The following is a 17,337-nucleotide window of genomic DNA, read 5'->3' on the forward strand; positions in this document are numbered from 1 at the left end:
CCTTGGTCCTCCTTTTCTGCTCCAGGGACAATACTAAATGCTCCGAGGTGAACAGCCAGGTCTCCTTAGCCAATTCCACCCATATAAAACCTTATTCACTGTTAGAGCCGGTTAGACATTGGATAAAACAAACAGAGCATCATGTATATTAGATGAAATATGGTGTACTTCCCTTATGATAGTAATACTTAACCTCTCTGGCCTAAGCGTCCCACCTACTCAACAGCCAGTGGAATCCCGTGGCCCGTTATTCAAATACCTTAGAAATGCTATTACTTCAATTTCTCAAACATATGACTATTTTACAGCTATTTAAAGACAAGAATCTCGTTAATCTAACCCCACTGTCCGATTTCAAAAAGGCTTTACAACGAAAGCAAAACATTAGATTATGTCAGCAGAGTGCCCAGCCAGAAATAATCAGACACCCATTTTTCAAGCTAGCATATCATGTCACATAAACCCAAACCACAGCTAAATGCAGCACTAACCTTTTATGATCTTCATCAGATGACACACCTAGGACATTGTGTTATACAATACATGCATGTCTGTTCAATCAAGTTCATATTTATATCAAAAAACTGCTTTTTACATTAGCATGTGACGTTCAGAAAAAGCATAACCCCCGCAAACTTCCGGGGAATTTACTAACAGTTTGCTAAATTACTCACGATAAACGTTCACAAAAAGCATAACAATTATTTTAAGAATTATAGATACAGAACTCCTCTATGCACTCGATATGTCCGATTTTAAAATAGCTTTTCGGTGAAAGCACATTTTGCAATATTCTAAGTAGATAGCCCGGCATCACAGGGCTAGCTATTTAGACACCCAGCAAGTTTAGCACTCACCAAAGTCAGATTTACTATAAGAAAAATGTTATTACCTTTGCTGTCTTCGTCAGAATGCACTCCCAGGACTTCTACTTCAATAACAAATGTTGGTTTGGTCCCAAATAATCCATTGTTATATCCAAATAGCGGCGATTTGTTCGTGCGTTCAAGACACTATCCGAAAGGGTAAATAAGGGTTACGAGCACGACGTATTTCGTGACAAAATATTTCTAAATATTCCATTACCGTACTTCGAAGCATGTCAACCGCTGTTTAAAATCAATTTTTATGCAATTTTTCTCGTAAAAAAGCGATAATATTCCGACCGGGAAATCGTTTTTTATTACAAAGAGAGTGAAAGTAAAAGCATGCTATCCCCTCATGCACGAGCCTCAGTCTGATGGCCCTCTGATAGAGCACTTGCCAAACGCGCTAGTGTGTTTCAGCCTGGGCCTTGAATTACGTCATTCAGCTTTTTCCTGGGTTCTGAGAGCCTATGGGAGCCGTAGGAAGTGTCACGTCATGCCAGAGATCCCCTGTTCTTGTTAGAGATGATCAAGGAGGGCAAGAAATTGTCAGACAGGCCACTTCCTGTAAGGAATCTTCTCAGGTTTTGGCCTGACAAATGAGTTCTGTTATACTCACAGACACCATTCAAACAGTTTTAGAAACTTTAGGGTGTTTTCTATCCAAAGCCAATAATTATATGCATATTCTAGTTACTGGGCAGGAGTAGTAACCAGATTAAATTGGGTACGTTTTTTATCCGGCCGTGCAAATACTGCCCCCTAGCCCCAACAGGTTAACAGAATGTGACTGGCAGAACGGGTGTTGTATGTGGAGGATGAGGGCTGCAGTAGATATCTCAGATAGGGGGGAGTGAGGCCTAAGAGGGTTTTATAAATAAGCATCAACCAGTGGGTCTTGCGACAGGTATTGAGAGATGACCAGTTCACAGAGGAGTATAGAGTGCAGTGATGTGGCCTATAAGGAGCATTGGTGGCAAATCTGATGGCCGAACGGTAAAGAACATCTAGCTGCTCGAGAGCACCCTTACCTGCCCATCTATAAATGATGTCTCCATAATCTAGCATGGGAAGGATGGTCATCTGAATCAGGGTTAGTTTGGCAGCTGGGGTGAAAGAGGAACGATTACGATAGAGGAAACCAAGTCTAGATTTAACTTTAGCCTGCAGCTTTGATATGTGCTGAGAGAAGGACAGTGTACCGTCTAGCCATACTCCCAAGTACTTGTATGAGGTGACTACCTCCAGCTCTAAACCCTTAGAGGTAGTAATAACACCTGTGGGGAGAGGGTCATTCTTCTTACCAAACCACATGACCATTGTTTTGGAGATGTTCAGAACAAGGTTAAGGGCAGAGAAAGCTTGTTGGACACTAAGAAAGCTTTGTAGAGAATTTAACACACAATCCAGGGAGGGGCCAGCTGAGTATAAGACTGTATCATCAGCATATAAATGGATGAGCGAGCTTCCTACTGCCTGAGCTATGTTGTTGATGTAAATTGAGAAGAGCGTGGGGCCTTGGATCGAGCCTTGGGGTACACCCTTGGTGACAGGCAGTGACTAAGACGACAGATGGCCTGACTTTATACACTGCACTCATTTGAGAAAGGTAGTTAGCAAACCAGGCCAAAGACCCCTCAGAGACACCAATACTCCTTAGCCGGCCCAGAAGAATGGAATGGTCTACCATATCAAAAGCTTTGGCCAAGTCAATAAAAATAGCAGCACAATATTGCTTAGAATCAAGGGCAATGGTGACATCATTTAGGACCTTTAAGGTTGCAGTGACACATCCATAACCTGAGCAGAAACCAGATTGCATACTTTTATGCTCACTTTGAGGCAAACAACAAGCATGCACAAGTGCACCAGCTGTTCTGGATGACTGTGTGATAAGGCTCTCGGTAGCCGATGTGAACAAAACCTTTAAATAGGTTTTAAACATAGGTTAAACATTCACAAAGCCACTGGGCCAGATGGATTACCAGTAAATGTACTGCGAGCATGCGCGGACCAACTGGCAAGTGTCTTCACTGACATTTTCAACCTCTCCCTGACCAAGTCTGTAATACCTACATGTTTCAAGCACACCACCATAGTCCCTGTGCCCAAGGAAGCGAAGGAAACCTCCCTAAATGATTACCGCCTCGTGGCACTCACGTCGGTAGCCATGAAGTGCTTTGAAAGTCTGGTCATGGCTCACATCAACAGCATCCTAGACCCACTCCAATTCACATACCGCCCCAACAGATCCACAGATGACGCAATCTCAATCGCACTCCACACCGCCCTTTCTCACCTGGACAAAAGGAACACCTATGTGAGAATGCTGTTCATTGACTATAGCTCAGCGTTCAACACCATAGTACCCACGAAGCTAATCACTAAGCTAAGGACATCGCCAAAGTCGAGGATCGGTAGGATAGTCAGTTTTACGAGGGTATGTTTGGCAGCATGAGTGAAGGATGCTTTGTTGCGAAATAGGATGCCAATTCTAGATTTAACTTTGGATTGGAGATGTTTGATGTGAGTCTGGAAACTATCATGGTCCAAACACACTAACACAGTCGTGAAGAGGGCACGACAAAACCTTTTCCCCCTCAGGAGACTGAAAAGATTTGGCATGGGTCCTCAGATCCTCAAAAAAATCTACAGCAGCACCATCAAGAGCATCCTGACCGGTTGCATCACCGCCTGGTATGGCAACTGCTCGGCATCTGACCATAAGGAGCTACAGAGGGTAGTGCGAACGGCCCAGTACATCACTGGGACCAAGCTTCCTGACATCCAGGACCTATATAATAGGCGGTGTCAGAGAAAAGCCCTTAAAATTGTCAGAGACTCCAGTCACCCAAGTTATAGACTGTTCTCTCTGCTACTGCACGGCAAGAGGTACCGGAGCGCCAAGTCTAGGACCAAAAGGCTCCTCAACAGCTTCTACCCCCAAGACATTAGACTGCTGAACAATTCATAAAAATCGCCACCGGACAATTTACTTGAGTTTACATACACCTTAGTTTACATACACCTTAGCCAAATACATTTCAACTCAGTTTATCACAATTCCTGACATTTAATCCTAGTAAAAATTCCCTGTCTTAAGTCAGTTAGGATCACCACTTTATTTTAAGAATGTGAAATGTCAGAATAATAGCAGAGAATGATTTATTTCAGCTTTTATTTCTTTCATCAAATTCCCAGTGGGTCAGAAGTTTACATACACTCAATTAGTATTTGGTAGCATTGCCTTTAAATTGTTTAACTTGGGTCAAACGTTTCGGGTAACCTTCCACAAGCTTCCCACAATAAATTGGGTGAATTTTGGCCCATTCCTCCTGACAGAGCTGGTGTAACTGAGTCAGGTTTGTAGGCCTTCTTGCTCGCACATGCTTTTTCAGTTCTACCCACACATTTTCTATAGGATTGAGGTCAGGGCTTTGTGATGGCCACTCCAATACCTCGACTTTGTTGTCCTTAAGCCAGTTTGCCACAACTTTGGAAGTATGCTTTGGGTTCATTGTTCATTTGGAAGACCCATTTGCGACCAAGCTTTAACTTCCTGACTGATGTCTTGAGATGTTGCTTCAATATATCCACATAATTTTCCTGCCTCATGATGCCATCTATTTTGTGAAGTGCACCACTCCCTCCTGCAGCAAAGCAGACCCACAACATGATGCTGCCACCCCCGTGCTTCACGGTTGGGATGGTGTTCTTTGGCTTGCAAGCCTCACCCTTTTTCCTCCAAATATAACAATGGACATTATGGCCAAATAGTTCTATTTTTGTTTCATCAGACCCGAGGACATTTCTCCAAAAAGTATGATCTTTGTCCCCATGTGCATTTGCAAACCGTAGTCTAGCTTTTTTATGGCGGTTTTGGAGCAGTGGCTTCTTCCTTGCTGAGCGGCCTTTCAGGTTATGTCGATATAGGACTCGTTTTACTGTGGATATAGATACTTTTGTACCCGTTTCATCCAGCATTTTCACAAGGTGCTTTGCTGCTGTTCTGGGATTGATTTGCACTTTTTGCACCAAAGTACGTTCATCTCTAGGAGACAGAACGCGTCTCCTTCCTGAGCGGTATGACGGCTGCGTGTCCCATGGTGTTTATACTTGCGTACTATTGTTTGTACAGATGATCGTGGTACCGTCAGGCATTTGGAAATTGTTCCCAAGGATGAACCAGACTTGTGGGGGTCTACACATTTAGTAGTAGAAAGACATCAAGCAAAGAGGCACTGAGTTTGAAGGTAGGCCTTGAAATACATCCACAGGTACACCTCCAATTGACTCAAATGATGTCAATTAGCCTATCAGAAGCTTCTAAAGCCATGACATCATTTTATGGAATTTTCCAAGCTGTTAAAAGGCACAGTCAACTTAGTGTATGTAAACTTCTGACCCACTGGAATTGTGATACAATGAATTATAAGTGAAATAGTCTATTTGTAAACAATTGTTGGAAACATGACTTGTGTCATGCACAAAGTAGATGTCCTAACAGACTTGCCTAAACTATAGTTTGTTAACAAGAAATTTGTGGAGTGGTTGAAAAACGAGTTTTAATGACTCCAACCTAAGTGTATGTAAACTTCCGACTTCAACTGTACATGTACAGATTACCTCAACTAGCCTGTACCCCTGTATATAGCCTCATTACTAGCCTGTACCCCTGTATATAGCCTCATTACTAGCCTGTACCCCTGCACACTGACTTGTACCGGTACCCCCTGTATATAGCCTCCACATTGACTCTGTACCGGTACCCCCTGTATATAGCCTCCACATTGACTCTGTACCGGTTCCCCCTGTATATAGCCTCCACATTGACTCTGTGTCGGTACCCCCTGTATATAGCCTCCACATTGACTCTGTACCGGTACCCCCTGTATATAGCCTCCACATTGACTCTGTACCGGTACCCCCTGTATATAGCCTCCACATTGACTCTGTACCGGTACCCCCTGTATATAGCCTCCACATTGACTCTGTACCGGTACCCCCCTGTATATAACCTCCACATTGACTCTGTACCGGTACCCCCTGTATATAGCCTCCACATTGACTCTACCAGTACCCCCTGTATATAGCCACCACATTGACTCTGTACCGGTACCCCCTGTATATAGCCTCCACATTGACTCTGTACCGGTACCCCCTGTATACAGCCTCCACATTTACTCTGTACCGGTACCCCCTGTATATAACCTCCACATTGACTCTGTACCGGTACCCCCTGTATATAGCCTCCACATTGACTCTGTACCGGTACCCCCTGTATATAGCCTCCACATTGACTCTGTACCGGTACCCCCTGTATATAGCCTCCACATTGACTCTGTACCGGTACCCCCTGTATATAGCCTCCACATTGACTCTGTACCGGTACCCCCCTGTATATAGCCTCCACATTGACTCTGTACCGGTACCCCCTGTATATAGCCTCCACATTGACTCTGTACCGGTACCCCCTGTATATAGCCTCCACATTGACTCTGTACCGGTACCCCCTGTATATAGCCTCCACATTGACTCTGTACCGGTACCCCCTGTATATAGCCTCCACATTGACTCTGTACTGGTACCCCCTGTATATAGCCTCCACATTGACTGTACCGGTACCCTCTGTATATAGCCTCCACATTGACTCTGTACCGGTACCCCCTGTATATAGCCTCCACATTGACTGTACCGGTACCCTCTGTATATAGCCTCCACATTGACTCTACCGGTAACCCCCCTGTATATAGCCTCGTTATTCTTATTGTGTTACTTTTTATTTTAGTCTACTTGGTAAATACTTTCTTCCTCTTGAACTGCACTGCTGGTTAAGGGCTTGTTAAGTAAGCATTTCATGGTAAAGTCTACACTTGTTGTATTCGGCAGATGTGGCAAATAAAGTTCGATTGGATACCAGAGAGTATACTATAGACATCAATAAAGCCAGTCAGTTTGTTATTGATAAACAGGGTGCTCTAAAGGGAATAGGGTTCCGTTTGGGAAGCAGACACACATGGCCTTTTGCCTTGCACTGCATTTGTTGAAGTGTTGAGGGATCTAGTGCTAAATGTGTTTGTCTTAAATGTGAAGGCTTTGTTTTTTTTCCACCAGGTTTAGTCCTTAACTGGCCTGTCTGTCAGATACTACTACAGCAGGTCTGTCTCTACCTCTGCTTTAGGTACGTCCACAACAACCTCCATAGCATCAGCCTCAACCTCCAAGGCCTCAGGCTCAACCTCCAAGGCCTCAGGCTCAACCTCCAAGGCCTCAGCCTCAACCTCCAAGGCCTCAGCCTCCAAGGCCTCCGTCTCCCCCTCCCCAACTTCAGTCTCAGTCTCCCCCTCTCCTCCACACTCCCCCCCAGTGCCACAGTATCCTGGCCCTGACTCAGACAGGGAGAGTGAGGAAGGAGAGACGGCCAGTCAGAGCTCAGACAGAGGGAGTGAGGAAGGAGAGACGGCCAATCAGAGCTCAGACAGAGGGAGTGAGGAAGGAGAGACAGCCAATCAGAGCAGCAGGACCCCCAGCCCCGCTGGACCTGCTCTGCCTGACTTCATGAGAGGAGTTCATGTGTTCTTCTACAACCTGACAGCCTCAGACAGGAAGAGACTGGCCCGCTACCTCATCACATATGAAGGAGATGAGGAGGAGATCATGAGTTCAGAGGTCACACACATTGTAACAGAGCTGGAGAGTCCTGTCCAATCACAGGTGACCTCAACAGTCAGTCTTACATTTACAATTTCAAGGATGGTTATAACATGAAAACCATTGCTGTACAGTGACACATAGATTTCTGATGATGCTATGGTCTGATGATGCTAGTCTTATGATGTTGTTCAGGTCTGATGTTGCTATGGTCTGATGATGCTAGTCTGCTGATGTTTCTATGGTCTGATGATGCTAGTTTTCTGATGTTGCTATGGTCTGATGTTGCTATGGTCTGATGATGCTAGTCTTCTGATGTTGCTATGGTCTGATGTTGCTATGGTCTGATGATGCTAGTCTTCTGATGATGCTATGGTCTGATGATGCTAGTCATCTGATGTTGCTATGGTCTGATGATGCTAGTCTTCTGATGTTGCTATGGTCTGATGATGCTAGTCTTCTGATGTTGCTATGGTCTGATGTTGCTATGGTCTGATGTTGCTAGTCTTCTGATGTTGCTATGGTCTGATGTTGCTATGGTCTGATGATGCTATGGTCTGATGATGCTAGTCTTCTGATGTTGCTATGGTCTGATGTTGCTATGGTCTGATGATGCTGGTCTTCTGATGTTGCTATGGTCTGATGTTGCTATGGTCTGATGTTGCTATGGTCTGATGATGCTAGTCTTCTGATGTTGCTATGGTCTGATGATGCTAGTCTTCTGATGTTGCTATGGTCTGATGGTGCTAGTCTTCTGATGTTGCTATGGTCTGATGTTGCTATGGTCTGATGATGCTAGTCTTCTGATGTTGCTATGGTCTGATGTTGCTATGGTCTGATGTTGCTATGGTCTGATGATGCTAGTCTTCTGATGTTGCTATGGTCTGATGATGCTAGTCTTCTGATGTTGCTATGGTCTGATGTTGCTATGGTCTGATGATGCTATGGTCTGATGTTGCTATGGTCTGATGTTGCTATGGTCTGATGTTGCTATGGTCTGATGTTGCTATGGTCTGATGATGCTAGTCTTCTGATGTTGCTATGGTCTGATGTTGCTATGGTCTGATGATGCTAGTCTTCTGATGTTGCTATGGTCTGATGTTGCTATGGTCTGATGTTGCTATGGTCTGATGATGCTAGTCTTCTGATGTTGCTATGGTCTGATGTTGCTATGGTCTGATGTTGCTATGGTCTGATGATGCTAGTCTTCTGATGTTGCTATGGTCTGATGTTGCTATGGTCTGATGTTGCTATGGTCTGATGATGCTAGTCTTCTGATGTTGCTATGGTCTGATGTTGCTATGGTCTGATGATGCTAGTCTTCTGATGATGCTATGGTCTGATGATGCTAGTCATCTGATGTTGCTATGGTCTGATGTTGCTATGGTCTGATGATGCTAGTCTTCTGATGTTGCTATGGTCTGATGATGCTATGGTCTGATGTTGCTAGTCTTCTGATGTTGCTATGGTCTGATGTTGCTATGGTCTGATGATGCTATGGTCTGATGATGCTAGTCTTCTGATGTTGCTATGGTCTGATGTTGCTATGGTCTGATGTTGCTATGGTCTGATGATGCTGGTCTTCTGATGTTGCTATGGTCTGATGTTGCTATGGTCTGATGTTGCTATGGTCTGATGATGCTAGTCTTCTGATGTTGCTATGGTCTGATGATGCTAGTCATCTGATGTTGCTATGGTCTGATGTTGCTATGGTCTGATGATGCTATGGTCTGAAGTTGCTATGGTCTGATGATGCTATGGTCTGATGGTGCTAGTCTTCTGATGTTGCTATGGTCTGATGATGTTATGGTCTGATGGTGCTAGTCTTCTGATGTTGCTATGGTCTGATGTTGCTATGGTCTGATGATGCTAGTCTTCTGATGTTGCTATGGTCTGATGTTGCTATGGTCTGATGTTGCTATGGTCTGATGTTGCTATGGTCTGATGATGCTAGTCTTCTGATGTTGCTATGGTCTGATGATGCTAGTCTTCTGATGTTGCTATGGTCTGATGTTGCTATGGTCTGATGATGCTAAGGTCTGATGTTGCTATGGTCTGATGTTGCTATGGTCTGATGATGCTAGTCTTCTGATGTTGCTATGGTCTGATGTTGCTATGGTCTGATGATGCTAGTCTTCTGATGTTGCTATGGTCTGATGTTGCTATGGTCTGATGATGCTAGTCTTCTGATGTTGCTATGGTCTGATGTTGCTATGGTCTGATGTTGCTATGGTCTGATGATGCTAGTCTTCTGATGTTGCTATGGTCTGATGATGCTATGGTCTGATGTTGCTATGGTCTGATGATGCTAGTCTTCTGATGTTGCTATGGTCTGATGTTGCTATGGTCTGATGTTGCTATGGTCTGATGATGCTAGTCTTCTGATGTTGCTATGGTCTGATGTTGCTATGGTCTGATGATGCTAGTCTTCTGATGATGCTATGGTCTGATGATGCTAGTCATCTGATGTTGCTATGGTCTGATGTTGCTATGGTCTGATGATGCTAGTCTTCTGATGTTGCTATGGTCTGATGATGCTATGGTCTGATGTTGCTAGTCTTCTGATGTTGCTATGGTCTGATGTTGCTATGGTCTGATGATGCTATGGTCTGATGATGCTAGTCTTCTGATGTTGCTATGGTCTGATGTTGCTATGGTCTGATGTTGCTATGGTCTGATGATGCTGGTCTTCTGATGTTGCTATGGTCTGATGTTGCTATGGTCTGATGTTGCTATGGTCTGATGATGCTAGTCTTCTGATGTTGCTATGGTCTGATGATGCTAGTCATCTGATGTTGCTATGGTCTGATGTTGCTATGGTCTGATGATGCTATGGTCTGAAGTTGCTATGGTCTGATGATGCTATGGTCTGATGGTGCTAGTCTTCTGATGTTGCTATGGTCTGATGATGTTATGGTCTGATGGTGCTAGTCTTCTGATGTTGCTATGGTCTGATGTTGCTATGGTCTGATGATGCTAGTCTTCTGATGTTGCTATGGTCTGATGTTGCTATGGTCTGATGTTGCTATGGTCTGATGTTGCTATGGTCTGATGATGCTAGTCTTCTGATGTTGCTATGGTCTGATGATGCTAGTCTTCTGATGTTGCTATGGTCTGATGTTGCTATGGTCTGATGATGCTAAGGTCTGATGTTGCTATGGTCTGATGTTGCTATGGTCTGATGATGCTAGTCTTCTGATGTTGCTATGGTCTGATGTTGCTATGGTCTGATGATGCTAGTCTTCTGATGTTGCTATGGTCTGATGTTGCTATGGTCTGATGATGCTAGTCTTCTGATGTTGCTATGGTCTGATGTTGCTATGGTCTGATGTTGCTATGGTCTGATGATGCTAGTCTTCTGATGTTGCTATGGTCTGATGATGCTATGGTCTGATGTTGCTATGGTCTGATGATGCTAGTCTTCTGATGTTGCTATGGTCTGATGTTGCTATGGTCTGATGTTGCTATGGTCTGATGTTGCTAGTCTTCTGATGTTGCTATGGTCTGATGTTGCTATGGTCTGATGATGCTAGTCTTCTGATGTTGCTATGGTCTGATGATGCTAGTCTTCTGATGATGCTATGGTCTGATGTTGCTATGGTCTGATGATGCTGGTCTTCTGATGTTGCTATGATTTTCTGTGTCACCAGGAGCTCCAGGAGCTGATTGGTCAGCACCCTCATGCACTTCCTGTTCAGAAGACCTGGCTGGAGGCCTGCTTCTCTAGACAGAGACAAGTCAACACCACCAAGTTCCTGCACTGTTTTAAATGAGGTGTCTCTCCAGTACAATAACACGCAGCTGATATGAGCCTGAAGGAGCACTCCTTTGCTCCCGCTACAATACTACTTTAATACTTAACATACTCAAATGATTACAATCAAGTACAGAACGTTCCTTTACTCTGCTTTTTATTTGTATACATTTTTATTAATTATTTTAATATGGAATTTATTTTGGTAGTTGCAGGTAGCCTAGTGGTTAGAGCATTGGACTAGTAACTGAAAGGTTGCTGGATCAAATTCCCTGAGCTGACAAGGTAAAAATCTGTCATTCTGCCTCCGAACAAGGCAGTTAACTCACTGTTCCCCGGGCGCCGAAGACGTGGATGTCGATTTAAGGCAGCCCTCCTCTCTGACTCAGAGGGGTTGAGTTAAATGCATTCACCTATACAACTGACTAGGTATCTCCCTTTCCTTATCATTAGGCCTTGTGTATATCAGTGGTTCTCAACGTTTTTCGGATACTGTCCCACCAACTAAATGTTGCTCGTCCCCGAAGTGTCCCCAGTGCTGGAAACCAATGCTGTATAGCTGACCAGGTACCACTCTAAAGTGATGTGTTATGGAACAGAGAGGTGGGGCTTATAGAAAAGGGGCGTTATACTTGCGTACTATTGTTTGTACAGATGAACGTGATGCGTTCGGAAATTGATCCCAAGGATGAACCAGACTTGTGGAGGTCAAAAAATGTAATTCTGAGGTCTTGTCTGATTTCTTTTGATTTTCCCATGATGTCAAGCAAAGAGGCACTGAGTTTGAAGGTAGGCCTTGAAATACATCCACAGGTACATCTCCCAATTAACTCAAATGATGTCAATTAGCCTATCAGAAGCTTCTAAAGCCATGACATCATTTTCTGTAATTGTCCAAGCTGTTTAAAGGCACAGTCAACTTAGTGTATGTAAACTTCTGACCCACTGGAATTGTGATACAGTGATTTATAAGTGAAATAATCTGTCTGTAAACAATTGTTGGAAAAATGACTTGTTTCATGCACAAAGTAGATAAGTACACTTGTAACAACCTAAGCATTACGAAACTTCTATTCAATCCAATATGCCTCACGTAGCAAAATCTGTGTTTATTGACAAACAAATATCAGCAAAGAGAGAGAGTCACATGCAAACAAGCATACTCTTTACATTGCCAGGAATCCTAAACAAATCATATTCATTAATCTGTTTTAATTTCCTTTTTTGTTTTTCATTTTAGTTTAAGAGTATTGCCATACTGTTTAATTTATAAAGTGAAAAAAAGTTAGGTTTTGAATTAGACCATTTGCATGTGTGAATATGAAATGTACCTAATGATTATTAGCATTTGAATTAAATATACTACAGCTGAATCAATGTCAGAATTTCTGAAATAAATCCTATCGAAATCATTACATTGTACAACCTGTCCTGTTTTCTTTGTAACAAAGTTCTGTATGTCCATCCCATGAATTCTACTGTAAATATACTGTCATGTCCTGACCAGTAATAGGGATTATTTGTTATTGTAGTTTGGTCAGGACGTGGCAGAGGGTATTTGTTTTATGTGGTTCGGGGTGGTGGTTTATTTAGTAGGGCGTTTGATTTATTATTTCCGGGTTTTTGGGTAATGTTCTATGTTAATGTATTTCTATGTGGTCTCTGGTCTGTTGTATTTCTATGTCTGGTTTATTGGGGTTTGGACTCTCAATTGGAGGCAGGTGTTTTCTCGTTGCCTCTGATTGGGAGTCCTATATATGGGTATGTGTTTGGTTTAGTGTTTGTGGGAGATTGTTTCTTGTTTTGCGTGTGTTAGCCTGACAAGACTGTTTTGTTGTTTGGGAGTTCTTCCTTTGTTATTTTGGTGTTCACCTTTCTTGGTTTAAAATAAAATACAAGATGAGCGTCCACATTCCTGCTGCGTTTTGGTCCTCCATTCCAGACGACAACCTGTCCTGTTTTCTTTGTAACAAAGTGCGTGCTGTATGTCAATCCAAAGAATTCTACTGTAAATATACAAAACAAAACAACTAATGTTAAAATGGTCTCCTTCTTCATTCCACAGAAATCACAAGTATAATATTCAGATTAAATCTCTCCAAAACATGTTTCACAGGATATATTCAATGTAACATTTTAAATGAAACTTCCTTAACCTTGTTACTGATACAATATTTGCTGTCCCACATTGTATATCACCATAGATATTCAACCCAAAAAAACATATTGCTGAGGGAAAATGGAGTATCACAAACAATATTCCTAATCTGTTTATATTATTATTGCTAATTAATATATTTTGAGGATGTTATTATTGCCAATGAATATATTTTCATGTAAATCTACATTACCAGTCAAAAGTTTGGACACACCTACTCATTCAAGGGTTTTTCTTTCTTTTTTTTCTACATTGTAGAATAATAGTGAAGACATCAAGCCTATGCCAAAAGTGTGCAAAGCTGTCATTAAGGCAAAAGGTGGTACTTAATGGAATCTAAAATATATTTTGATTTGTTTAACACTTTTTAGGTTACTACATGTTTCCATATGTGTTATTTCATAGTTTTGATATCTTCACTATTATTCTACAATGTAGAAAATAGTAAAAATAAAGAAAAACCCTTGAATGAGTAGGTGTGTCCAAACTTTTGACTGGTACTGTATGTTACTTACATCAACCACAGAGGAATACAACCTTTTAAAAAACATAGAATCCCATTAAAAATAATTGCATATTCTTTCGGGGTTATTGGAATTCTAAACTTATCAGGAAATTCCCCATATGAGAGTAGATGTCCATCCTCTTTCAGTAACTAACTTTCACTTCATACTCGTCGCCAAACCCACTGGCTACAGGCAGGGGCAGAAATCCCGGGGGGGACGGGGGGGACACGACCCCCCCATCCTGGGAAAAATATGATTTGTCCCCCCCAATATATCACTGAAACATAACTATGTAATTTAAATAATATTAATAATACGCAATGAAAGCAATTGTGCTGATTATAGACACTTAATAGCACGTTTTTAAGTTTCAAAAGATTGCGACCCCCCCCACCCTTTGCCTCACAATGGTTTGATCCACTGCCAGTTCCTTAGTTGGCAAGGTAACAGAGGGGTCGTGTCTACTGTCTGAAAGGCACTCAATGAACGTAACTGACGTGAGGTGCATTCAGTCAATCGCGCACACACACTAGCTGAATATGCAGAGCTAGCGCGCAAATATTAACTATTAAGCTAGCTAGTACCTATTCCATTTATGTGGCCTCGTCAAATATGGAATCTTTGCTATCGTCAATTTATTCCAAGATCAGTATGCAGATGATGTAAGTTAGTGCTTCAAAGTCCCTGTGATAAGGTTAGCGATAAACTGAAATCCAAACTGAACAGAACTACACTCTCTTCTACCATTGTCTTAAATATTTTTAATGGTCTCGTTACAAAAGCTAAATTGTCGCAAGGGAACTTTTATTTATTTATTTTATTTAACCCGGGTAGCAAAGACCGCTGAAACGGAATTGGTGCTCGCTTGCTTTGCAAATTCAGCTATTGTTGGAAGCCAGCCAATATGAAACAAACAATTAAAATTACAAAAGGTTGCAGCATATGTTGTGTAATTGGTGAACTCATTCAGCTGTCAACTCTTGTCATTTTAATCCGTTTCACATTTGCTAGCTACCTTTTAGATCCAAGCCCAAATAGAATGATAGAAGATGATAGAAGCCCATCTCCTACTGTAAATAACCTACACACTGTGTGTGTGTGTAGCCAGCCAGCCAGCCAGGTAGGAAAATGGCAGAAAAATAAAAGACGGACATCAGAGTATTTTTCAGTACACCAAAACGCAAAGTAAGAACCCTAGTAGCCTAATATCTCAAAGACTAGTTGATAAAATGTTCATAAGAAAGAAATGAAATTCTAATGGAAATGTTTCACAATTATGTCATTAGGCAGAGCAGGCAACAGATGGCAAACAGACAGCAGAGTTGGGGACAGATATGCAGGGACAGACTGGCAGAGACAGGGAGTCTCAGGTAAGTTTGTTGAGTCTTTGTTTGGCAACATTATGAAAGGTTCTCAATTTTTTTGACTTGTAAAATAGGAACATAATTGGAAAATGCCATGGATACCCCCACTCTCAACTTAAACTGGTGACTGTAAGATGTGTTAAAGGCAATGGTATTGCTGTTGTGATTAGTTGTGTAGTTTTGGGTACATACATTTACCATATTACAATGTAGGCTATGTGTTACAGCACTACTTTTGGTGTCCCCCTCAGGAATTGCTCTTGAGAAAATTTAATGTAATTGTCCCCTCCAAAGTTTATCAGATTTTCGCCCCTGGTTACGACCTTCATCCATACTGCTAGTAATGAAGATGTTAGCGATGGCTTGAATAATGACTAAATTATACATTTTTGTTCGTTGCAACTGCAGCCTAAAATGATTAACGTGAGAGAACCGTAGCTGTTCCTCAGCTGTAAATGTTACGACCTGTCATGTCGCCATCAACGTGTTGACTTTGTCATGACGTCTACAGAAGAGAGGAGGCGGCTCTCGGTAAACGTTTCTCTCTTCAAAGTGTCACTTGAGTGCGAGTGTCGAGACATACATGTCATACCGGCTCTTCGATTTTCAACTTTTACGCATAGGATTTGGAACAAACCGTCAGATCTGGATTAAAATCTTTCTTTTGGACATGAGGTAGGTGAAATCGCCTTTCTAGAGCATTGTGCCCTGGTTAATACGACATGTGGATCTCATTTTTTTCACTTACACCAGGAAGTTACTCTGAAAATATAGTTTACCAATCTATCAATTACTTCACAATGGAAGAAGTTAAACTGCACTAAAGCTACCCTTAAATATGCACTATGCAGAAATTGCTCCTGGTTGCTAAAATGATCGTAGTTCACCTAATTTCAGTGTATGTAACAGAACAAACAGTCATTGTGTAGACAATCATTGTACCGTCTACAATCTTGTGAAATATATTTTCCATAACTAAATATTGTATTTTCAGCTGTTTGAAGCTGGTGTACAAAACTGAAAGTAATAGACTCAACTAATCTTAAGACTGGGAAGCATAGAAATAGCACACATAGAACAGCTATACTGCTTCTTAGATTTGCTTTCAAAGATAATGAAAGATCTATGACTCACATGTGAATTTGGTACGGTCGCCCAAAAAGCTTTAAGAAAAATATAGTTTACATAACTGATGTTACTTTTAAAAAGGCGTTTGCTACATCCAAATACTTAGTGAAAAATTGTCTTATGCAAATCTGGAATGTCATTGAATACAAATTGCAAGAACAGATCACTATTGGGTCATATGTTACCACAGTGTAATTTAGCCTATTAAAAAAACAGCTTTTTAAAAGTGAGAATTAGGCGCTTGTGACGGTGAGAAGGAAAGGAAATGATTTCCTATGCCAACCATCTTTTATATTTGCAAAACAAGTATTGTGTAATTTCAGTAGTTAACTATACCCCTGATGGCAAAACAAAAGTTTTCAACTACTGAAAAACTACCTAGATTTGAATTTGTTCAACTACCACCAAGCGACTGCAAAAATTGAGCTAAATTACTAGTTTAAGTGCATGTAGGTCACTACTCTCCAATGCCTTTATGTTTCCACCGCACTACGGGATCTGTTCATGCTTCTTTCACTACGTTTAAATGTTATCGGTAAAGATTTGTTGCAATAAAATTAAAAAACAAAAATCCTGAATATTTTGTTCTGAAGGTACAATTGCAAGGCGCGTCTAGCTCTGGTCCAGGATGTAATGCACGTGCCTGTAGTATTTCCCATGTCAAGAATCAGAAAGTCAACTTCTGACATTTTAAATTCAGTGTCACAATAAAAGCTTCTGAAAGTTCATTTTGATAACTGAAAGACCATAGTTCTGAACACAGGAAAGCGACAGGAAGAGGCACCAATCGAAATTGCGCTCGACGCAGATTTTTGCGGTCGATAGGATAGACGTCCCGGGGGCAGTTTCTGTGCGCTTTTGCATGCGCTGCTGCTCACGCAGTGTGTGACCGTGTCAAGCAGAATGTGAA

At 41.9% G+C, this 17,337-nt stretch overlaps 2 protein-coding genes across 3 annotated transcripts in view; both read left to right on the top strand.

Annotated features, from left to right (window-relative positions):
• The window catches only part of chd1l (chromodomain helicase DNA binding protein 1-like), a 56,825-nt gene extending 45,437 nt beyond the window's left edge, over nucleotides 1-11,388 (top strand). Inside the window, exons 23-24 of the mRNA XM_029708375.1 lie at nucleotides 7,010-7,580; nucleotides 11,168-11,388. Coding sequence (XP_029564235.1) covers nucleotides 7,010-7,580; nucleotides 11,168-11,290 — 694 coding nt within the window. The 3' untranslated portion in view covers nucleotides 11,291-11,388. The remainder of the gene's footprint in view (nucleotides 1-7,009; nucleotides 7,581-11,167) is intronic.
• Nucleotides 11,389-15,826: 4,438 nt separating this feature from the next.
• The window catches only part of traf3ip2l (TRAF3 interacting protein 2-like), a 78,414-nt gene continuing 76,903 nt past the window's right edge, over nucleotides 15,827-17,337 (top strand). For both annotated transcript variants that reach the window (XM_029708376.1, XM_029708377.1), the window contains exon 1: nucleotides 15,827-15,974. The gene's annotated coding sequence lies outside the window, so the exon portion shown is untranslated. The remainder of the gene's footprint in view (nucleotides 15,975-17,337) is intronic.

The sequence above is a fragment of the Salmo trutta genome, chromosome 22, assembly GCF_901001165.1.
Source record: "Salmo trutta chromosome 22, fSalTru1.1, whole genome shotgun sequence".
Taxonomy (NCBI): Eukaryota; Metazoa; Chordata; class Actinopteri; order Salmoniformes; family Salmonidae; genus Salmo; species Salmo trutta.